Source organism: Carassius gibelio, chromosome A21 (assembly GCF_023724105.1).
Source record: "Carassius gibelio isolate Cgi1373 ecotype wild population from Czech Republic chromosome A21, carGib1.2-hapl.c, whole genome shotgun sequence".
Taxonomy (NCBI): domain Eukaryota; kingdom Metazoa; phylum Chordata; class Actinopteri; order Cypriniformes; family Cyprinidae; genus Carassius; species Carassius gibelio.
In genome coordinates, this window is record NC_068391.1 from 13494067 (window position 1) to 13510998 (window position 16932).

A 16932-nucleotide genomic window follows, 5' to 3' on the forward strand; every position below is an offset into this window, starting at 1 on the left:
AATTGAAAAGTGACATTTTAAAACTATGTTTAACTCTTGCATTTGATAAAAACGCCACATTTGAAGGAAGGGGAAAGTAGAAAAGGTTAATGATGATGAATCAGCGAGATCTTTATTAGCATCTATGGTTCCCATGAAGAACCATTAATATCAGTAGAACCTTTGCACACTTAGTAAAAAGCTATAAACTGTCACTGGGGCAGTATCCTTTCAAAAAGTACTAATATGTACCATTTAAGGGTAGCTTAGGATGCCAGCTTTGTACCTGGAGTTTCCTACTCCAAACATAGCTTGTTCAGGTCAGCGCTCTTTCTTCCACTACACTGATATCCGGCATGCTTCGGATCCTCCTGTTTCTGTGGATATTGTCTTCATCCTCGTCGTCCTCCTCAGCGTCACGCCTGACTGTGACTCTGCTCCACAGCGGTCTGATGCGGATCCGTGAGCCCAGGTTGATGACAGACATGCTCTTGCTGCGGTTGGTCCGAGTCTTCAGTGCTCTCTGAAGTGTGGCCTCACCCTCCTCGGCCTCGTCCAGGAAGTTACACAGGACAGAACGGAACAGACGAGACACCTCGCTCACCTCTGGCTCTACCTCTACCACCTCTTTCCTCAGCCTAAACAAAAGTAGATTATTGCTCAAAGATATAGATTTGTTTAAATCATGCATTTGTCCAACATTATTGTCCATACAATTTCCTCTGAATGTTTTGAAGTTACTTTAAAGCAGTTTGCCTTAGCTAGCTGACGGTGGCAAACTTTTGAGTGGTTTAAAACATACATAGATCTTTCCATGGAAAGGATTTGACAAAAATGTTGACCTGTTTTTAAATAGTAGAATTTAAAACGATAGATATACTGTTCAAAATTAAGAAGAAGAAAAAAAAACTATTAGGTCACTTTCTGCCTAAATAACTTGGTGGCAAAAAAAGGCCTCTGCTATAAAAATCGACATCACTGCCCATTAAAATCAGTTAAGAGGTAGTTGCAGAACACTTGATCAATTTTTATTTTATTTTTATTTTTATTTTTTATAAAAAATTTTCTTATGTGTTTTCATGTTGTGCCCCTTATTAGGGAAGGTTAATATAAAAAAGTTAGGCTGTTGAATTTTGTTACATTTCAGTAAAAAAAGAAAATCACTTTGTTGCATTCCAATGTGATTTTTGATTGTAACTTCAATTATATACATATTTAAGATAATGTAATCAGACTACTTTTTTGATTACGTTTAGATTATTTTTGACCTAACTCGTTTATTACATTGATTTAAATAGAAGAATATTGTACCATACTAATATCAAAATGCAAAGAAAATATTCAATTTTTTGCTATTGACAACATGAAGTCCATTAAACATTACATCATCAAGGTTGCCAAAAATGCGGGTCGTAAGTTAAACGAAAAGCAGACAATTAATCAAAATCATAAAAAAATTAAAATAAAATAAAAATGTCATTTTAACTGACTGCACGCCCAGATTTACGGACAGAATTTTATTTTTAAAAATCGACTCCACTTAAAGTAACAGTATGTTGCTGTCTCTGAGATCTAGCATTGTTAGCCACAGTCTAGCCTACTACTGACACAGGCCTACCTGAGAACGAGGGGACCGCACTGTGAGGGAGAGACCTTGGCACACAGGTCCTGAAGCTCCAGTATCTCCCCAGCTGGAATCTCATAGGAGGACTTCTGTGGAGGTGCAGCCAGCCAGCTGTAATCCACACTGGAGCTGCGCCTGCGGTTCTCCGTCGTCCTCTCCTGGCGGAGGCGCTCAGTGCGCTTCACCAAAGAGCCCAGCTCCAACATCAACATGTTAGTTACCAGCTCCTCAGGCGAGCGCTGACCAGGAACCTGGGGTTCCTTGGAAAACACTGATGACCAGAGGAACATCTGAAATGGTAAAGAACGTGTAAGTGAATGATAAACCAAATATACAGTGATTATTGTGCACCAAAACACATCAATTTAAAAAACAAGGCCTACTCTAGTCCCACAATATGTCATAAATTATAAAAGATATATGGTTCAAGGTTTATGGCACTTACCTTCTCCTAGACATACAAGGGGTTGGTTATATTCCCACTGGGCCTTTCCATCAAATTAGTCTGAAATATTTACGTAGGACCACACGTGTATTTACCACATGGCAGTTAGTTGTCCTTCTCAACACCAGATAAAGAGCTAAAGATAATCCCTTATGATTATTATCTACAGAAGATCTTCATTTCAGACGTTCATCACTTGGAAAGGAAAAAACAATTTAGTCAAAGTAAATTATCCTTCCAAACAAACCAATCTGTAAGCAAACTGTGCTGGTGGATGTCTAGCTTAGTCATTCTGATGAAGTATTCTGTATTAATAGGATTATTTCTTTTAAGGGTTACACAACATCGAATTAGATCCCAATCCTGTCTCAATAAACACTGGCAAGGCCCCCTGCTGTCCTTTTAGGTGAACAAAATGAGATGAAATCAGATTAGTAACAGAGAAATACAAAAGCTTTGCTGTTCTCATGTTTCAGACGGGTCCATTCCATTTCCCTCACGCGGAAGAGACCGAAGTTGTGGAGTATTACGTAATACTAATATTTGTCAGAACTTGACTTTCAAGCAGAAGAAGCTGGAGATCAAAGTTTAAAATTGATTTAATTTCTCGTCTTGTTATGATCCTAATAACAGTGAACTTCTTACTTTTATTCTTTAGCCTCCTGTCTCTTCACTCTTGTTGAAAGCCCAGGGAAATTGCTAGGATTAGATTAATGTGTAATGTAAGAGTTCTTAAGTACTGGTGTTCAGGGAAGAGCTGCCACTCAGCGTGTGTTTCTCAGTCTATAGGAATTAGAAAAAAAGACAACTCAGCTCGATCTTTTCCAATGATTTTGATATTCCTGTCATATCTGAACATTCCAGTAATGTGTGTTTTTAATGGATAAGAAATGGAGCCCTTCTAAATTAACCATGGTTTAAAAAAAAAGTTATTTTTAATGCTTTTATTATTATTTTCTTATTCAAAATGTGCATATAGCAGTGATTTGCTTTGCTTGACTGCTAAAAATAATATAAAAAAACCACAATGAAAATGCTTGTTTATTATTAAAAAGCTTTTCTTAATGGGATACAAAATTCAATCCACATTCATTCTCATCTGCTTTTTTTTCACATCCGCTTCCATCCCTGCAAATTCAGTTCCTGCTAAAATACCCTTCCATTAGATTTCAATCAATTTTGATGTTTTTAACCAGTGATTCCTCTCCCGTCCGTTCTTCAAACCCTCTGTAAGGCATTATCACATTGCTTTCTACAGTTACAGTTGCTAGTATGTCTCTGTCATATTTTATCTTTAAATGTTTTAGTGTGGACTCTAACGTGAACATGATATCAAAATACATTAGGGTAAGGAAACTGGTAACTTCAACCCAAGAAAAAAGAAAGTTTTTATAAAGTATGGATTTCCCATTTACTCTCAGCTGACAGGAAGGGACTGTGTTTTTAAGAATGAATCTGTCATGGAATGAGTGACAGATCTTATTTAGAGAGAAGTGATCTCTCTAAACATTTCTTTAACAACATTTTCTCTGTAATTCATATATATATATACCTTTATTTACAATCCTTTTTAAACTTTTACACATAACCTTATTATTGTCTCCACCAGACTTATAACAAGCAAACATGCTTTCCTTCCTGATCACTTTTTATATTTATCCCCAGTATGTTGTCGCCATAAATCTCCCATATGCATCTGCTCAGGGTGCGGCTCTGATTTATCCCGGCTTGCCTTTGAGAAATAAAAATCCTCCACTGCTTGTGGATCCCAGCCAAGAATTTGAGGAGGTGACCCAGAACCTCTCTCGCAAATTACACTAAGGGATCAAAGAGGGTATAAAAGTCTATTTAGAGAATGCAAAATAAATCAAATTCCCGGTCTAGATGTGTCAGATGGCATATGAGGTCTATATCTATGTAGGTGCTTGAGAAACAGAAGTCAGACTTGACAGAGCAGCACAGTGACTGGTACTGAGGTGCATGTTTGCTGTTAGCTATACACTGTTCAAGTGTGTTGGGCAGAAATCATTCTCCCTAAGAGAGGAAAAGACCTTTATACCTTTATGGTGTTTCCTGAAGCATGTCTGTACCAAGTCTTGTTAAAATGAGTGAAAGTGTATTTCATCTTCAGCACAGATGGCTCCTAGCCCAGTGTAAACAGCAGTGCTACATCTGTTAATTGCAAACTTTGTGCTGATAAAGAGATGACTACACTGTTTAATCCTGGGATGCAGGAATGATTAAATCACAGGGGAAAACATTCATATTTATTTTTATTTAAAAACAAGAATATAACAAAAAAAGTATGAAATAATAATAAAAACTACGTAAGCTTGAACTAAAATGAAAATGAAAACAACAACAACATAATAACATGTATGCATACACACACACACACACACACACACACACACACACATATATATATATATATATATATATATATATATATATATATGAAAATATTAATAGTAATTCAAATAAAATAATTTAAAATAAAAACTACAACAGCATCTCAATGATAAAACAACATTGCTCAGATGTCAAAGTAAATGGTATATGCTGTTATTTGTTGATTTGTTTTGCATCCTTATAAACAAAATATAAAGCAATGTCTCAAAGGTTATGTCAAAACTATTCTTGAGATGTACCAAAAATAACAAAAGAGATTTTGTGTATTTTGAACTGCAATAAAACATAGTGTGGATATTAATTGCACCATCAATTCCATCAGCCATATTAAATTTATGCTATCATATAAAAACATCAATAGGTCTTTTATATAGAAATACGAGTAAAGGGCAAAGGTAATCATGCATGGTGTTTTGGATGTAACATCACACCCTGAATTTAAAGGGCAAGTGTGTTAGTGGGCATCTGCATTAGATTAATGAAACCACCATTTTCATCTTTTTTTTTTTTTTGTTGAGATCCTCTTGTACCTACTGCAAAGACAGGAACTGACGATAAAATGTCTCAGGCAGTCCTGTAAACTGTCATTCACTGACTTGAGTGAAGATATCACTGTCAACAAATAGACAGTTAACCTGCAAATGCAGCCATTTAATTACATTGGTGCCTGTTGAATGAGCTCCAAATGAGTGCTAATGTTACACTTCGCTCATTGCGCTATTTCAGTGCCCACAGGGGGATAATCTTTCCCATACTTGTTAACACAGTCTCTGGCTGCTGATGTGACCCTGTATGTCAAGCTTTTTGGTGTAAAGAGGGGTGTTTTGGGCACGAGCCAGCGATGGTGTTGCTTCCTTTTTGCAGGAGACGCATTAGCAGCAATATGAAACATCTTCATAAATAATAGAGTTACTGATGGATTCCTTATCTGGTTATGTAATGGCCTTGTTGGTGATGGCTGTAGTATATTATTGTTACACCACCGTAGTGTTTTCCCCTCTGGCTTCAAACTCTCGTTTCTATCTCAGAGACAAAAACTTCATTGTTTTCGACAAGACTGATAATGATTCTAAACAAAATCAATTAAAGGTGGTGATACACATACAATGATTCGTCGTCACGTGTGACTGTCATGCGAAGTGTAACTACATCCCCACCAGGTCTGTGCTGTGAGCAGCGAGAGCATGTGGCTCCTGGCTACAGCTAAGAGAGCCATGCAATGTCTGCAATGTTACAGCTGCACTTTCCAAAATGTTCTGCGCATTTGCGTGAATCACATGTCACCCTGATACTGATATGAACATATGGGAAGTGTGAGATAGAAGGTGAGAAAATGCAAGGGAAGGTAGACTGAAAAGATGGTTTACTATGTATCAGCTACTCAAAGAGAAAGAGAGTGATATGAGAGGCATTAAAGGGGAGGTAATGAAATATACTGAGGAATATAATATCTGGAGTGACTAGAGAAGCCTACTGTGATTTTAACTTCTGTACTCACAAACAGATTTTTTTTCATCTTTGTTTTTCAAACAGCATTTGTTAATCTAGGTAAATGTTAATTCATTAATAGTATAATATTCTAATAAAATATTTTATCAGGCTGGAAAATTTTTAAGCGATTTTATAATTGTAAAAATTAAATTAATTATAGTAGTAGAACTTGAATATTAATAAATATAAAAAAATATATATTTAGTTAAACATATATATATATATATAGACACCCACACAGGCATATACATATAATATATAGGAATTAAAGTTTAAGTATAAACTATTATTGTTAATTATTATTAAAGTATAAATTAAAATTTGTTTATGTCTAGTGAACAAACATGAATTAAGCATGTATATTATTAATTGAATATTAAAAACTCTTATTCAGTTAAACAGTATATATATATATATATATATATATATATATATATATATATATATATATATATATATATATATATATATATATATTGTAAGTATGTATTGATTTATTGGTAATTTTTTTTTTTTTTTTTTTTTTTTTAAAGGATATGCACACATTTTGTCCCCTCAGTGGCATTTCCAAGCAAAACATAAACCTTCCTCTGGAACGGAACCGTCCCATTAAACCGGAATAAACTGAGTTGGGAAACTAATGATCCAAAGGGAAAGACCAATTATCCGATCAAGCACGGAATCTCTGCATCGACCACACCCTTTCCCTTTTTTTTCTTCATTTCCTCCCTCTCTTTCTCCATCCTTTACTGTAGTAGCCCTTCCCTGTCTCACTGATCCCACCCTCTCCCACATACACACACAAACACACACACTGACAAAGCCCACAAACATGTTGGTAGTCTCGTATACACTCACTCTCTCAGTCTTACCTCCATCTGATTGAGTACCTTTTCATTCTTGGGCACTCAGCAGCAGTCTCTGTCCATCTCTCTCTCACACACACACACACACACACACACTTACACACCCTCTGGAAGGAACCCTGCAGTTGCGGCTGCAGCACTCTGGATATGCCGGATCATCTGCTCTGAGGTGGGAGATGGGCTTGAGAGCTTGTGTGTAAGAATCTGTTCCTGATTCATTTTGTTAGTTTAATGCTAATGTTTGCATTGTTGGTGCCACGGTCCTGCATGGAAGTTCATTATGTCCTGTGATGGTCTGTTTGGAAGTTTCGGACCAAGTGACTTATTACTGCTGTCTTTTGGGTATATTTTAAGTTACTGTGCATGGAAATTCAGATATTAGGTTATAAGTTTAGTGTACTGAGTCCCATCAAATAGCAATAATGCATGTCTCTACAAGTAAAATGAGGTGTAAATACTTGAAAGTTGGACATTCATGCAGTGAAATCTTAGACTTGTGTGCTTTCAGTCGATGTATATTTTGGGAAGATCGGCTTTGTTTGATTAATTAGTAGATCTAATTTCCTGAATGTCTTTATATTTGCTGGTTCACCAAACCACTTTTTATAGTGAGCTTGCGACTATGCAGTCAGCAGATCCTCCTGAGCTCTGAAACAAACTCTAAACCCAATAACTGCCACAGACATTTCAGTCTCCTGGCATTTGGAGCTTCTCAGATCTCACACACGCACACACACATTCGCACGCACATGAGTTAGTCATACACTCGTAAATACACAAATGCTGTCCTCAATAGAACTCACAGCGTATAGCATTACACATATCTCTTCATACTATAAAATAAAAATATGAGAACTGCAAAATAATTTGGTCGCACAACATGTGACTTTCTCACACAGACTATAAGAAATGTTTTCTCTAGCTTTGGTTTTGTTTATTAGTTTTCAAATCCATCACAAATGATAATGTTTTTAGCAAGTTATGTCTTCCAAATTAAAGTGTAAATCTTTATATCACCAGATTTCTCAGATCTTAACAGTTAAACTGTATTTTCCATAAATCCCAGGTCAGAGAAGACTGTCACAAGTGTTTTTAAATGTATACAATTTAATTATTAAATTCATGTTTATTGTTTGAAACCTTTTTTTTATTATTATTATTTGATAATTTTTTAATACAAGTTATACAATATATGTGTGTGTGTGTATAATTAAAAGAATTGAAACATCAACACAACACCAATTTACACACCCATGGTTCAATGAACGTTTTGTTAATTAATTTTTGTATTTTTTGTAATTGATAAATATTTATATATTACGTTTATATATTAATGTGACAACTTACCCCATATAATGTGGAAATACAACTAAAGAGGCCTATGTGCCTGATCTGATTTCTCACACAGTTCTCTATGACCAATAAAAAGCTGGCCAACCTCCACAAATTTCTTTATAATAAGCAATAACTGCTCAGCTATAATTCTTATTCATGATACTATTCCTTCACATATTGTATTGACAGCTAACACATCTTTCATTGGCTGTAAGTGCTTCTTACTCTCACTTTCTGTAATTTGATTGCATATAGTTCACATTTAGAGCTCATCTTCAGTATTGACAAGAATCATCTTTAGAATCGTACTGAGATTGAATCTATGAGTCCTCGTGTCCCAAATTCCCCTCTTTGTCCTGTTTATAAGGCTTTGTTTGTCTAACAGCTGGTAAATGTCTGATGTTGTTACTCAGTACACTATCGGAAAAAAATCAGTAACTGGGGCGGTACCTTTTTCAAAAGGTTCACTTTTATACCTTTTAGGTACAAATATGTACACTTTAGGTACTAATATGTGAACCTGGACCACAAAACCAGTCTTAAGTAGCTGGGGTATGTTTTTAGCAATAGCCAATAAAACATAGCATGGGTCAAAATTATTGATAACTGACACTAAAGACTGGTTTTGTGGTCCAGGGTCACATATGTACCTTTAAGGTACCAATATGGACTATTTAGGTACAAAGGCGTGCCTTTTGAAAAGGTTCTGCCCCAGTAATAACTTTTTTTTTTTTACTTTTTTCTGAGAGTGTAAATAACAGAGGACAGATGAGTTTTGTTTCGCAACATGATTGAAGTTGCAACCTTTGTGACCTGACAGGAGCCACCTGGCCCTCGGTGTGATTCCTGTCAGTATAACTGTCCACTGAAAGCCAAAAATACATTTGTTTAAAGTTAGGAAAGCATTCAGAGCAGTTTCACATTGGGTACCAGGACTTTATATGTTTTATGTCTTGACAGTGTGTCGCCAAAGTCCTTTAAATCATCAAAAGGACTTTAAATAGACTTCTATAATTAATGCGTGGTTTATGTAAGCAATAAGGTACGAGAGGCCGTGCTGTATCGTGAATAAATCACGGCTGAAGGGCATTGTTAGGCACGACGCAAAGCGGAAAAAAAGGTTTCAACACAATAAAAAATATTAAAACCAAAAATTATTGATTGTTTATGTTGCCAAGGTTGGTTGCTAAGGGTGTTGCTCAGTGATACACAGGTTGGGTGAAGCAGTCATAGCTGTGCTGTATCGTGAATAAAACACAGCTGCTGACCAATCAGAATCCAGGAATTTATAAAAACAACAACATGTACACTGCCTTTTAAAAGTTTGGGATTTGCAACTTTAAAATAAATAAAGTTATAAATATATTCAGGAAGGGCTCTTGGAAATGTATATTGGTCAAATAATAATAATTAAAAAAAAAACCTACAGGTCTTGGACAAATAATGTGAACACCATTATTATAGAGGTTTATATTGTGTGTAGGCTATAGTGAAAAAAAAAACCTTGTGATTGTCTGTTAATTATCCTTTAGTCTTCTATATTCTTGAGCTTGTATAGCAGTGTAGTATAAGCTGTGTTCAGAGTTTAGTACAAGCCGTGGGTGAAATGGTTGAGTTGTCAGACTTCCAGAAAAGGCGAATCATGGGAGCCCATTTAGCAGGAGCGTCTGTAACCTCAACAGCCTGATTGGTTAGTGTCTTAAGAACAACAGCAGGCAAGACTTCAGGGACGAAGAATAGTGGTTAAAACTGAAAGTGAATGATAGGGACCAGGGATCACTAAGAAGGACTGGGTCCAAACTATACAGCAAACTTCAGTATTTGAGGACCCCGTTTCCTCACTAACCAACCACTAAGTCAACATCCATGAATGAGCTAAAACTGAAAGATCATAAAACCTGGTCTGTTAAAGCTCAAACATCTTCCCTGGTCAAATCGATCACCTGACTTGAATATTATCAAACCACTGCGGGCGGTCTAGGAGAGAAGATTCCCTCCTTAACATCTCTGAAACGATTGGTAGATGTTCAGTTAGATGACAGTCAAGTGGAGACTATTCAAAAGTTGTATTAATCTATTCTAAGAAGATTGGAAACTAAAGGCAAATGGTGGTAAAACACCTTAAAGAAATATTGCCTTTTTTCAAATGTTAACACATTATTTTGTCCAATCAAGTTTTTTTTTTTTTTTTTTTTTTTTTTACAAGTTTCATTTAAATTCCTAAAACACTTGTCCCCTCACCTTAATCAGATCACTAGGACGAAGTGTTTCCATGAGGATACAGATCCAAAGACTCTAGCAACTGTCACAGACGGAGCTGGATAAGCCGGAAACGCAAGGAGGAAAGGGACAGGTTTGTGGCTGAACATTGTATTAGGTTTAAATTCTGAAAGCTGTAGACCAACAATATTGCAGCTTTAATGGGTTAAACCAAAATCTTCTGTAAAGTTAATTTGTGGTCACACTTAAGCTTTCACCATGAAGTGCTTGCAGCTCTCTTTAATGGATTCAGCTGGTTTTGCAGTCTTGCCCCCAAGAGGAACGCTACCAGCAGTGGAAAGGACAAGAAACGGACAGACTCCAGCAGACGTTCAGCCATGCATGGCTCCACCCTTATATTCATCCTCATTGGGGTGCTCCTTTACTTGATGATGGGGGCTTTGGTGTTCAATGCCCTGGAGGCTCCAAATGAGGAAAGCCAACATGACAAGCTGCAAATAACCCGTCAGGAGTTCTTGGGCAACTACACATGTGTAGACCCAAAGCATCTAACGGATCTGATAGATGTAAGTATTGTTGCAAGTTATGATTATTCATCGGATTCATATCCGATTAATCAGATTTTTAAAAACCAAATTTACATTTTGTATATACCTAAAAAAACAACAACAAAAAAACATGTTATTCCAGATCCTGATCAGTATTCTTTATATTGGTACACAGTTGCATAAACAAAGCCTCCTTGTTAAAACTGTGTCTCCAGAACTAGTTTGACCAACTAACAGTTAGCCAAAGGGGAATTGGTCTGGATTCATTTTTAGATTCAGATTAGATCAGTCTATGTTTTTATGCAACTGACTTAAAAATTTTATGATGACTAACTTGTAAGACTAGTCTAGTATTTTATGCAACCAGCCACAGATTAATCAAAAGATTGTTACCAATCAGTCCTAGAAGTAAACTGTTTGCTTTAAGGTGCTATATGTAATGTTCTGACTGTACTAGAGCATAAAAATACCACAATATGACATACTTGTGACTCTGAAAAACAATGCTACAGCCATATACTTTGAAATGTGTGCTTGCAGATTCTACACAACCTAAAAGTTCTATGATCAGAGGCAGTTTAAATTTGGACTGCAGTGCCCATTACAACCACTAGCTGTCAATATTCAATAATGCATCTTTAAGAAAACTGTTATTCAACTGCCTTGCAACATTAGCTTGTATCATGTTAAGTCAACCTGTTTTTAATATCTAATGTTTTTCCCTATACTCCATTGTCTCTATACAGGTGCTGACCGAAGCTGTCAGGGTTGGAGTTGACCCCAAAAGTAATACCACATTCAGCACCAGTTGGGACCTGGCCAGCGCTTTCTTCTTCTGTGGCACCATTGTCACCACCATTGGTATGGGACTGCCACATCACTGGCTGAACACACCTGCATGTTAAAGCTAGAGCCTAGCCTGGCCTCTGCATTCTGGGGATCATTGGCACTGTGCGATGTCTAAAAATATCTGCCATCAGATCACAGCAAGTGTTTGTCTGTGATCCAGGTTATGGGAACATTTCTCCAAAGACTAAGTGGGGACAGCTCTTCTGTATCTGCTATACGCTGTTTGGCATTCCTTTGTTTGGATTTCTATTGGCTGCCGCAGGAGACCATCTGGGGACATCGCTGAGGAAGGCCATTGCTAAAGTTGAAGCTCTTTTATGGGTAAATCATGATGATGACAAACATAACCTCAATCATTACAAGACAATCATTAAAGGGTTAGTTCATCGAAAAACCAAAATTATGTCATTAATAACTTACCCTTATGTCATTCCAAACCCGTAAGACCTCCGTTGATCTTCGGAACACAGTTTAAGATATTTTAGATTTAGTCCGAGAGCTCTCAGTCCCTCTATTGAAAGTGTGTGCACTGTCCACTGTCCATGTCCAGAACATCATCAAAGTAGTCCATGTGACATCAGAGGGTCAGTTAGAATTTTTTGAAGCATCAATAATACATTTTGGTCCAAAAATAGCAAAAACTACGAATTTATTCATCATTTTCTTCTCTTCCATGTCTGTTGTGAGAGAGAGTTCAAAACAAAGCAGTATGTGATATCCGGTTCGCGAACGAATCATTCGATGTAACCGGATCTTTTTGAACCAGTTCACCAAATCGAACTGAATCGTTTTAAACAATTCGCGTCTCCAATACGCATTAATCCACAAATGACTTATGATGTTCCCAGAGTAATTCATTTACTCAAACAGTACACTGACTGAACTGCTGTGAAGAGACAACTGAAGATGAACACCAAGCCGAGCCGAGTAATGAACAAAAGATTGACTCATCATTTTCGGATCGCCAGTAGTTCTTTTTGAGAGTTCGATTCAAAAATCAGTTGAAGAAAACAGTTCACCAGTTCTTTTGGGCTCGACGTAATGGCGTCATTGCCCTTCATTCAAGCCTTTGGTTTACCCGCGCTCATAACACTCTGTTTGTCAGTCTGCTTCACGCTGAATCACACATGTGCAGTATCATCATCTTTTGTTCATTATCTGGCTCAGCTCGGTGTTTATCTTCAGTTTTCTCTTCACAGCAGCTCAGTCAGTGTACTGTTTGAGTAAATGAATTACTCCGGGGTATTGGTTTGTTTGAACTCAGAGAGGGAGTGTCAGCCACATTAAAAAAGTTAACAGCTTAAGTCATTTGTGGATTAATGCGTATTGTAAATGCAAACCATTTAAAATGATTCAGTTCAATTTTGTGAACTGGTTCAAAAAGATCCGGTTACGTCAAATGATTTGATCGCGAACCAGATATCACATACTGCTTTGTTTTGAACTCTCTCTCACAACAGACACTGAAGAGAAGACAATGATAAATAAAGTCGTAATTTTTGCTATTTTTGGACCAAAATGTATTTTCAATGCTTCAACAAATTCTAACTGACCCTCTGATGTCACATGGACTACTTTGATGATGTTTTTCTTACCTTTCTGGACATGGACAGTATACCGTACATACAGCTTCAATGGAGGGACTGAGAGCTCTCGGGACTAAATCTAAAATATCTTAAACTGTGTTCCAAAGATAAACAGAGGTCTCACTGGTTTGGAACGACATGAGGGTGAGTTATTAATATAACATAATTTTGGTTTTTTGATGAACTAACCCTTTAATCACGTTTATTTTTTTTATAAACAGTCTTTCATACACTTTCCTATATCAAGGTGTTGTAAACCCTTGCTGCAATGATTAATTTCCAGCTTTCTGCACATTTGTCTTCAGTCTTCTTTATTTTCTCCATTCAGAAGTGGAAGGTGAGCCCGACCATTGTACGTGTCATCACCGCTGTGCTGTCCATCCTGCTGGGCTGTGTTCTCTTCATCTTTGTGCCCATTTTAGTCTTCCAGAGAGTCGAAAATTGGAATTGGCTAGAATCCGCCTACTTTGTAGTCATCACCCTCACTACAGTGGGCTTTGGAGACTATGTTGCAGGTACCACTGGGTGAAATCCTGAAATGTTTGCTCACTTCCGACAGTATGATAAATAACTTGCACTTTATTTCATGATCAAATTGATTGAAACTAAGACATCTAGTCTTTTTGCTCAAGTAGATGTTAACCCACAGTGACTAAGACTTCATCTAACCTTAGTACGTTCTTTCATGAATTGTAACATTAAAAAACAAACCTCTGCAGTCATCTTGTGGTGGGTGTTTAATGGGTTGATTGTTTTTCAAAGGCTCGATTCCACTATTGCCAATCCATTATTGAATCCAACATCTCACCCCTATTTACCAAGAAACATGCTTAAAAGAAAAATAATGTTGTTCCAAATGTGTATGACTTACGGAGAACACAAAACAAATATATTTTAAAGAATATTTCAGCTGTTTTTGTGTATATTATGAAAGTCAACGGAGCTTTCAAAAAAAAAATCCATCCTCCAAGATGTCTGAATTCAAATGATAATTTTTATCCTTAAAATAAACTTTTATTTACTCACAAATACAATCAAAACATTGATTAGCACACATATGGTGCCACAAACTTTAAACATCAAATGCTGTCAAACCTATTTGGTTCCTGTCCAAACATTTAAGGTTTATCTCACCATTTTTGTCTTGCATTAATCAAACGTTCCTTTCAAATGTTTTCACTGAATTAGTTTCCTGCACCCTTTAAGTCCTTCTTGGAGGTTGAAAATTTTTGAGTAATATTGACTATCATAATACGGACAAAAACAGCTGTAACATTCTTCAGAATATTTTCCTTTGTGTTCAACAGAATAACTAAAGTCAATCTGGTTTGGAACCAAATTATCCTGATTAACCATTTTCGTTTTTGGGTGAACTATAATTATAACTATAATCTTGTCCATCAGGTGATGCAATTCAAGAACATTGGTACAAGCCTCTGGTGTGGTTCTGGGTTTTGTTTGGATTGGCCTACTTTGTGTCCATTCTTTCCATGATTGGGAATTGGATCCTTGTTCTTACCAAAAAAACCCGAGCTGAGGTAGGTCAAAGATTCAATTTTGATATCCAATTATTTTTTTATAATCAAATGTATTGAGCAGTTTATGAATAAGGTTAGTGCCTGGTCAGACTCCCTGGTCAAACTCAACACTGCAACTCAAATGTGATTTTTAACTTCTCTCTCAATTCCGGCCCCACTTATCTTCATGAACCTTCCTCCCTTTTCCCCTCATGCCTGTAATTCATCTCCACAGCTCCTTTTAACCTAAAATCTGTATCAAATTTCAATCATTCGGTTCATGGTGACATACAAATCTCTCCATAACTCTCAAGCCTTTCCATTTCTCCTGCCCTACTTTCTGCTCTCAGATGGAGGGGTTAAGAGCACATGCCTCAGACTGGACTCAGAACATCCAGAACATGTCTGTGGATTTCAACATGTCTGGAAAATTTGAAGATCCTTTCAAGCGCACCAGGCGAAAGCGGCGTCACAGGCGCCACAGACACGATGGCAGTCAGGATAGAGCCGGAGAGGATGGCAAAGAGGAGAATGAATCCAAATCCGGCTCCAGCTCCTATTCTGGCTCATCGGATGAGTCGGAAAGCAGCTCTGAGTCCCAATCAGAGTTAACCCAAACAGACCGGGTCCCGGAGGGAGGGGCTAGTGACAAGGGCAAAGATTCAGTGAAAGAAGAAAAACTCAGAGCCAAGCCCAAAGATCCCGTCCTCTCTCAACCCTTGGATTACCTTGGGGAAAATCTTGCGTACATCGATGAGTCTTCAGATGCAGTGAGTGGCAAGGTTCACCTGGAACCCCTGCTGGATTTACCAGAATCGAACCCAGCTTCCACAGACAGGCGCAAAAGGAGACGTCAAAGGAGACATTTGAGAAGGGATCAACAGAAACTCAAGACTCCTAAAACCAGTCCAAATGAACCAGAGAATAAAAAGCCAAATGGAGACATTAGACCGAAAGGTCCACCTACGCCAAAGCTGTGAGCGTCAAGGTGTTCATGGGGTTTGTAGCTCCTCAGAAAAGCCTCTCTGGAATAAAGTTTTGCAATGTTGCTTGCTTTAGGAAATGCTGCGCTCTACTGAAAGCACCTGGCATCATTCTCAGATTTTATTGGAACTAAATAAGAAACTATCCATGTGCATAAAATGAAAGGGTGTGGGGTGTGTTTTAAGTGTGGTCAAATCTTGGACTCCTCTTGAACTTTTAAGAACTTTTATTGAGTAATAAGATAGGGGCCTGATGTGCAGGAAGGCCATGGTGACCAGACACTTAGTGCCATCTTCTGGACGTCCACTGCACATGACCGGTTTATTTGTTTATGGATGCAATGACCATCAGTAAATGTTTGATTTCAATGTGCCTTTTGCTACTTTCCTAATATCAGAATAGTAAAGGGATTACAACTTGTTACTAATCCAACTCGATTGATGCTTACTGCTTGAGTTCAAATGTATTGGTTTCATATTAATGGTAAATAACCAGTAACACAAGTACCACTAATTTTAACTTCAATTGCAACTTTGTCTCAGAGTTGTAAATATTTCCCAGGTTTTCTCAATCTTGCAACTTTATAACAAACTACACTCACAATATAAGCACTTCTCATAATTGTGACTTAATATTTTTATATTTGTTGCCACATTTTCCTGTAATTACAATTTTGTTGCATAACTGCAACTTTGCTTCAGATAAATACTTCATATCACATGTCATAACTTTATATAGATATGTGCAATTATGACTAAATTCCATAATTGCTAATTGTAACTTGTTCTCATGTCACAATTGCAGCTTTACATCTTTACCATAAATGCAACTTATAGCTCACAACTACCATATCTTGAAAGTGTGATCATTTTTTTAAGTGTCACATTACAGTTGCAATTATTTGTCAATGGAATCAAACTTATTTTAAACCATCATCTTAAAAGATGTTGTAAGTTTTTGACTCCACTAAGAGAGTAAAAATACCATACATCTGCAGAGATTTAAGAAACTTGCCAAGTTAGCATACTTGTATATTGAGAAAAAAAAAAAGTACTAATAATAATAATAATAATACT

The 16932-nt window shown here is 36.9% G+C and overlaps 2 protein-coding genes across 4 annotated transcripts; one reads left to right on the top strand and one right to left on the bottom strand.

Moving 5' to 3' along the window:
- Nucleotides 1–90: 90 nt before the first annotated feature.
- Nucleotides 91–2832, bottom strand: LOC127941980 (protein RD3). Its single transcript, XM_052537481.1, has 3 exons — nucleotides 2049–2832; nucleotides 1598–1893; nucleotides 91–617 (listed from the first exon to the last, which is right to left on the bottom strand). Exons 2-3 carry the CDS (start codon nucleotides 1891–1893, stop codon nucleotides 296–298), a joined length of 618 nt encoding a protein of 205 aa, XP_052393441.1. The 5' UTR covers nucleotides 2049–2832; the 3' UTR covers nucleotides 91–295.
- Nucleotides 1807–16702, top strand: LOC127941974 (potassium channel subfamily K member 4-like). 3 transcript variants are annotated; one of them, XM_052537474.1, is made up of 8 exons: nucleotides 1807–1901; nucleotides 10403–10505; nucleotides 10677–10938; nucleotides 11667–11781; nucleotides 11930–12090; nucleotides 13684–13870; nucleotides 14760–14893; nucleotides 15223–16702. In XM_052537474.1, exons 3-8 carry the CDS (start codon nucleotides 10750–10752, stop codon nucleotides 15850–15852), a joined length of 1416 nt encoding a protein of 471 aa, XP_052393434.1. In that variant the 5' UTR covers nucleotides 1807–1901; nucleotides 10403–10505; nucleotides 10677–10749; the 3' UTR covers nucleotides 15853–16702. The 3 variants fall into 3 exon arrangements, with proteins under 3 accessions (XP_052393434.1, XP_052393432.1, XP_052393433.1); XM_052537472.1 differs by lacking the exon at nucleotides 1807–1901 and adding an exon at nucleotides 6781–7013; XM_052537473.1 differs by lacking the exon at nucleotides 1807–1901 and adding an exon at nucleotides 6781–6986.
- The last annotated feature ends 230 nt before the right edge of the window (nucleotides 16703–16932 follow it).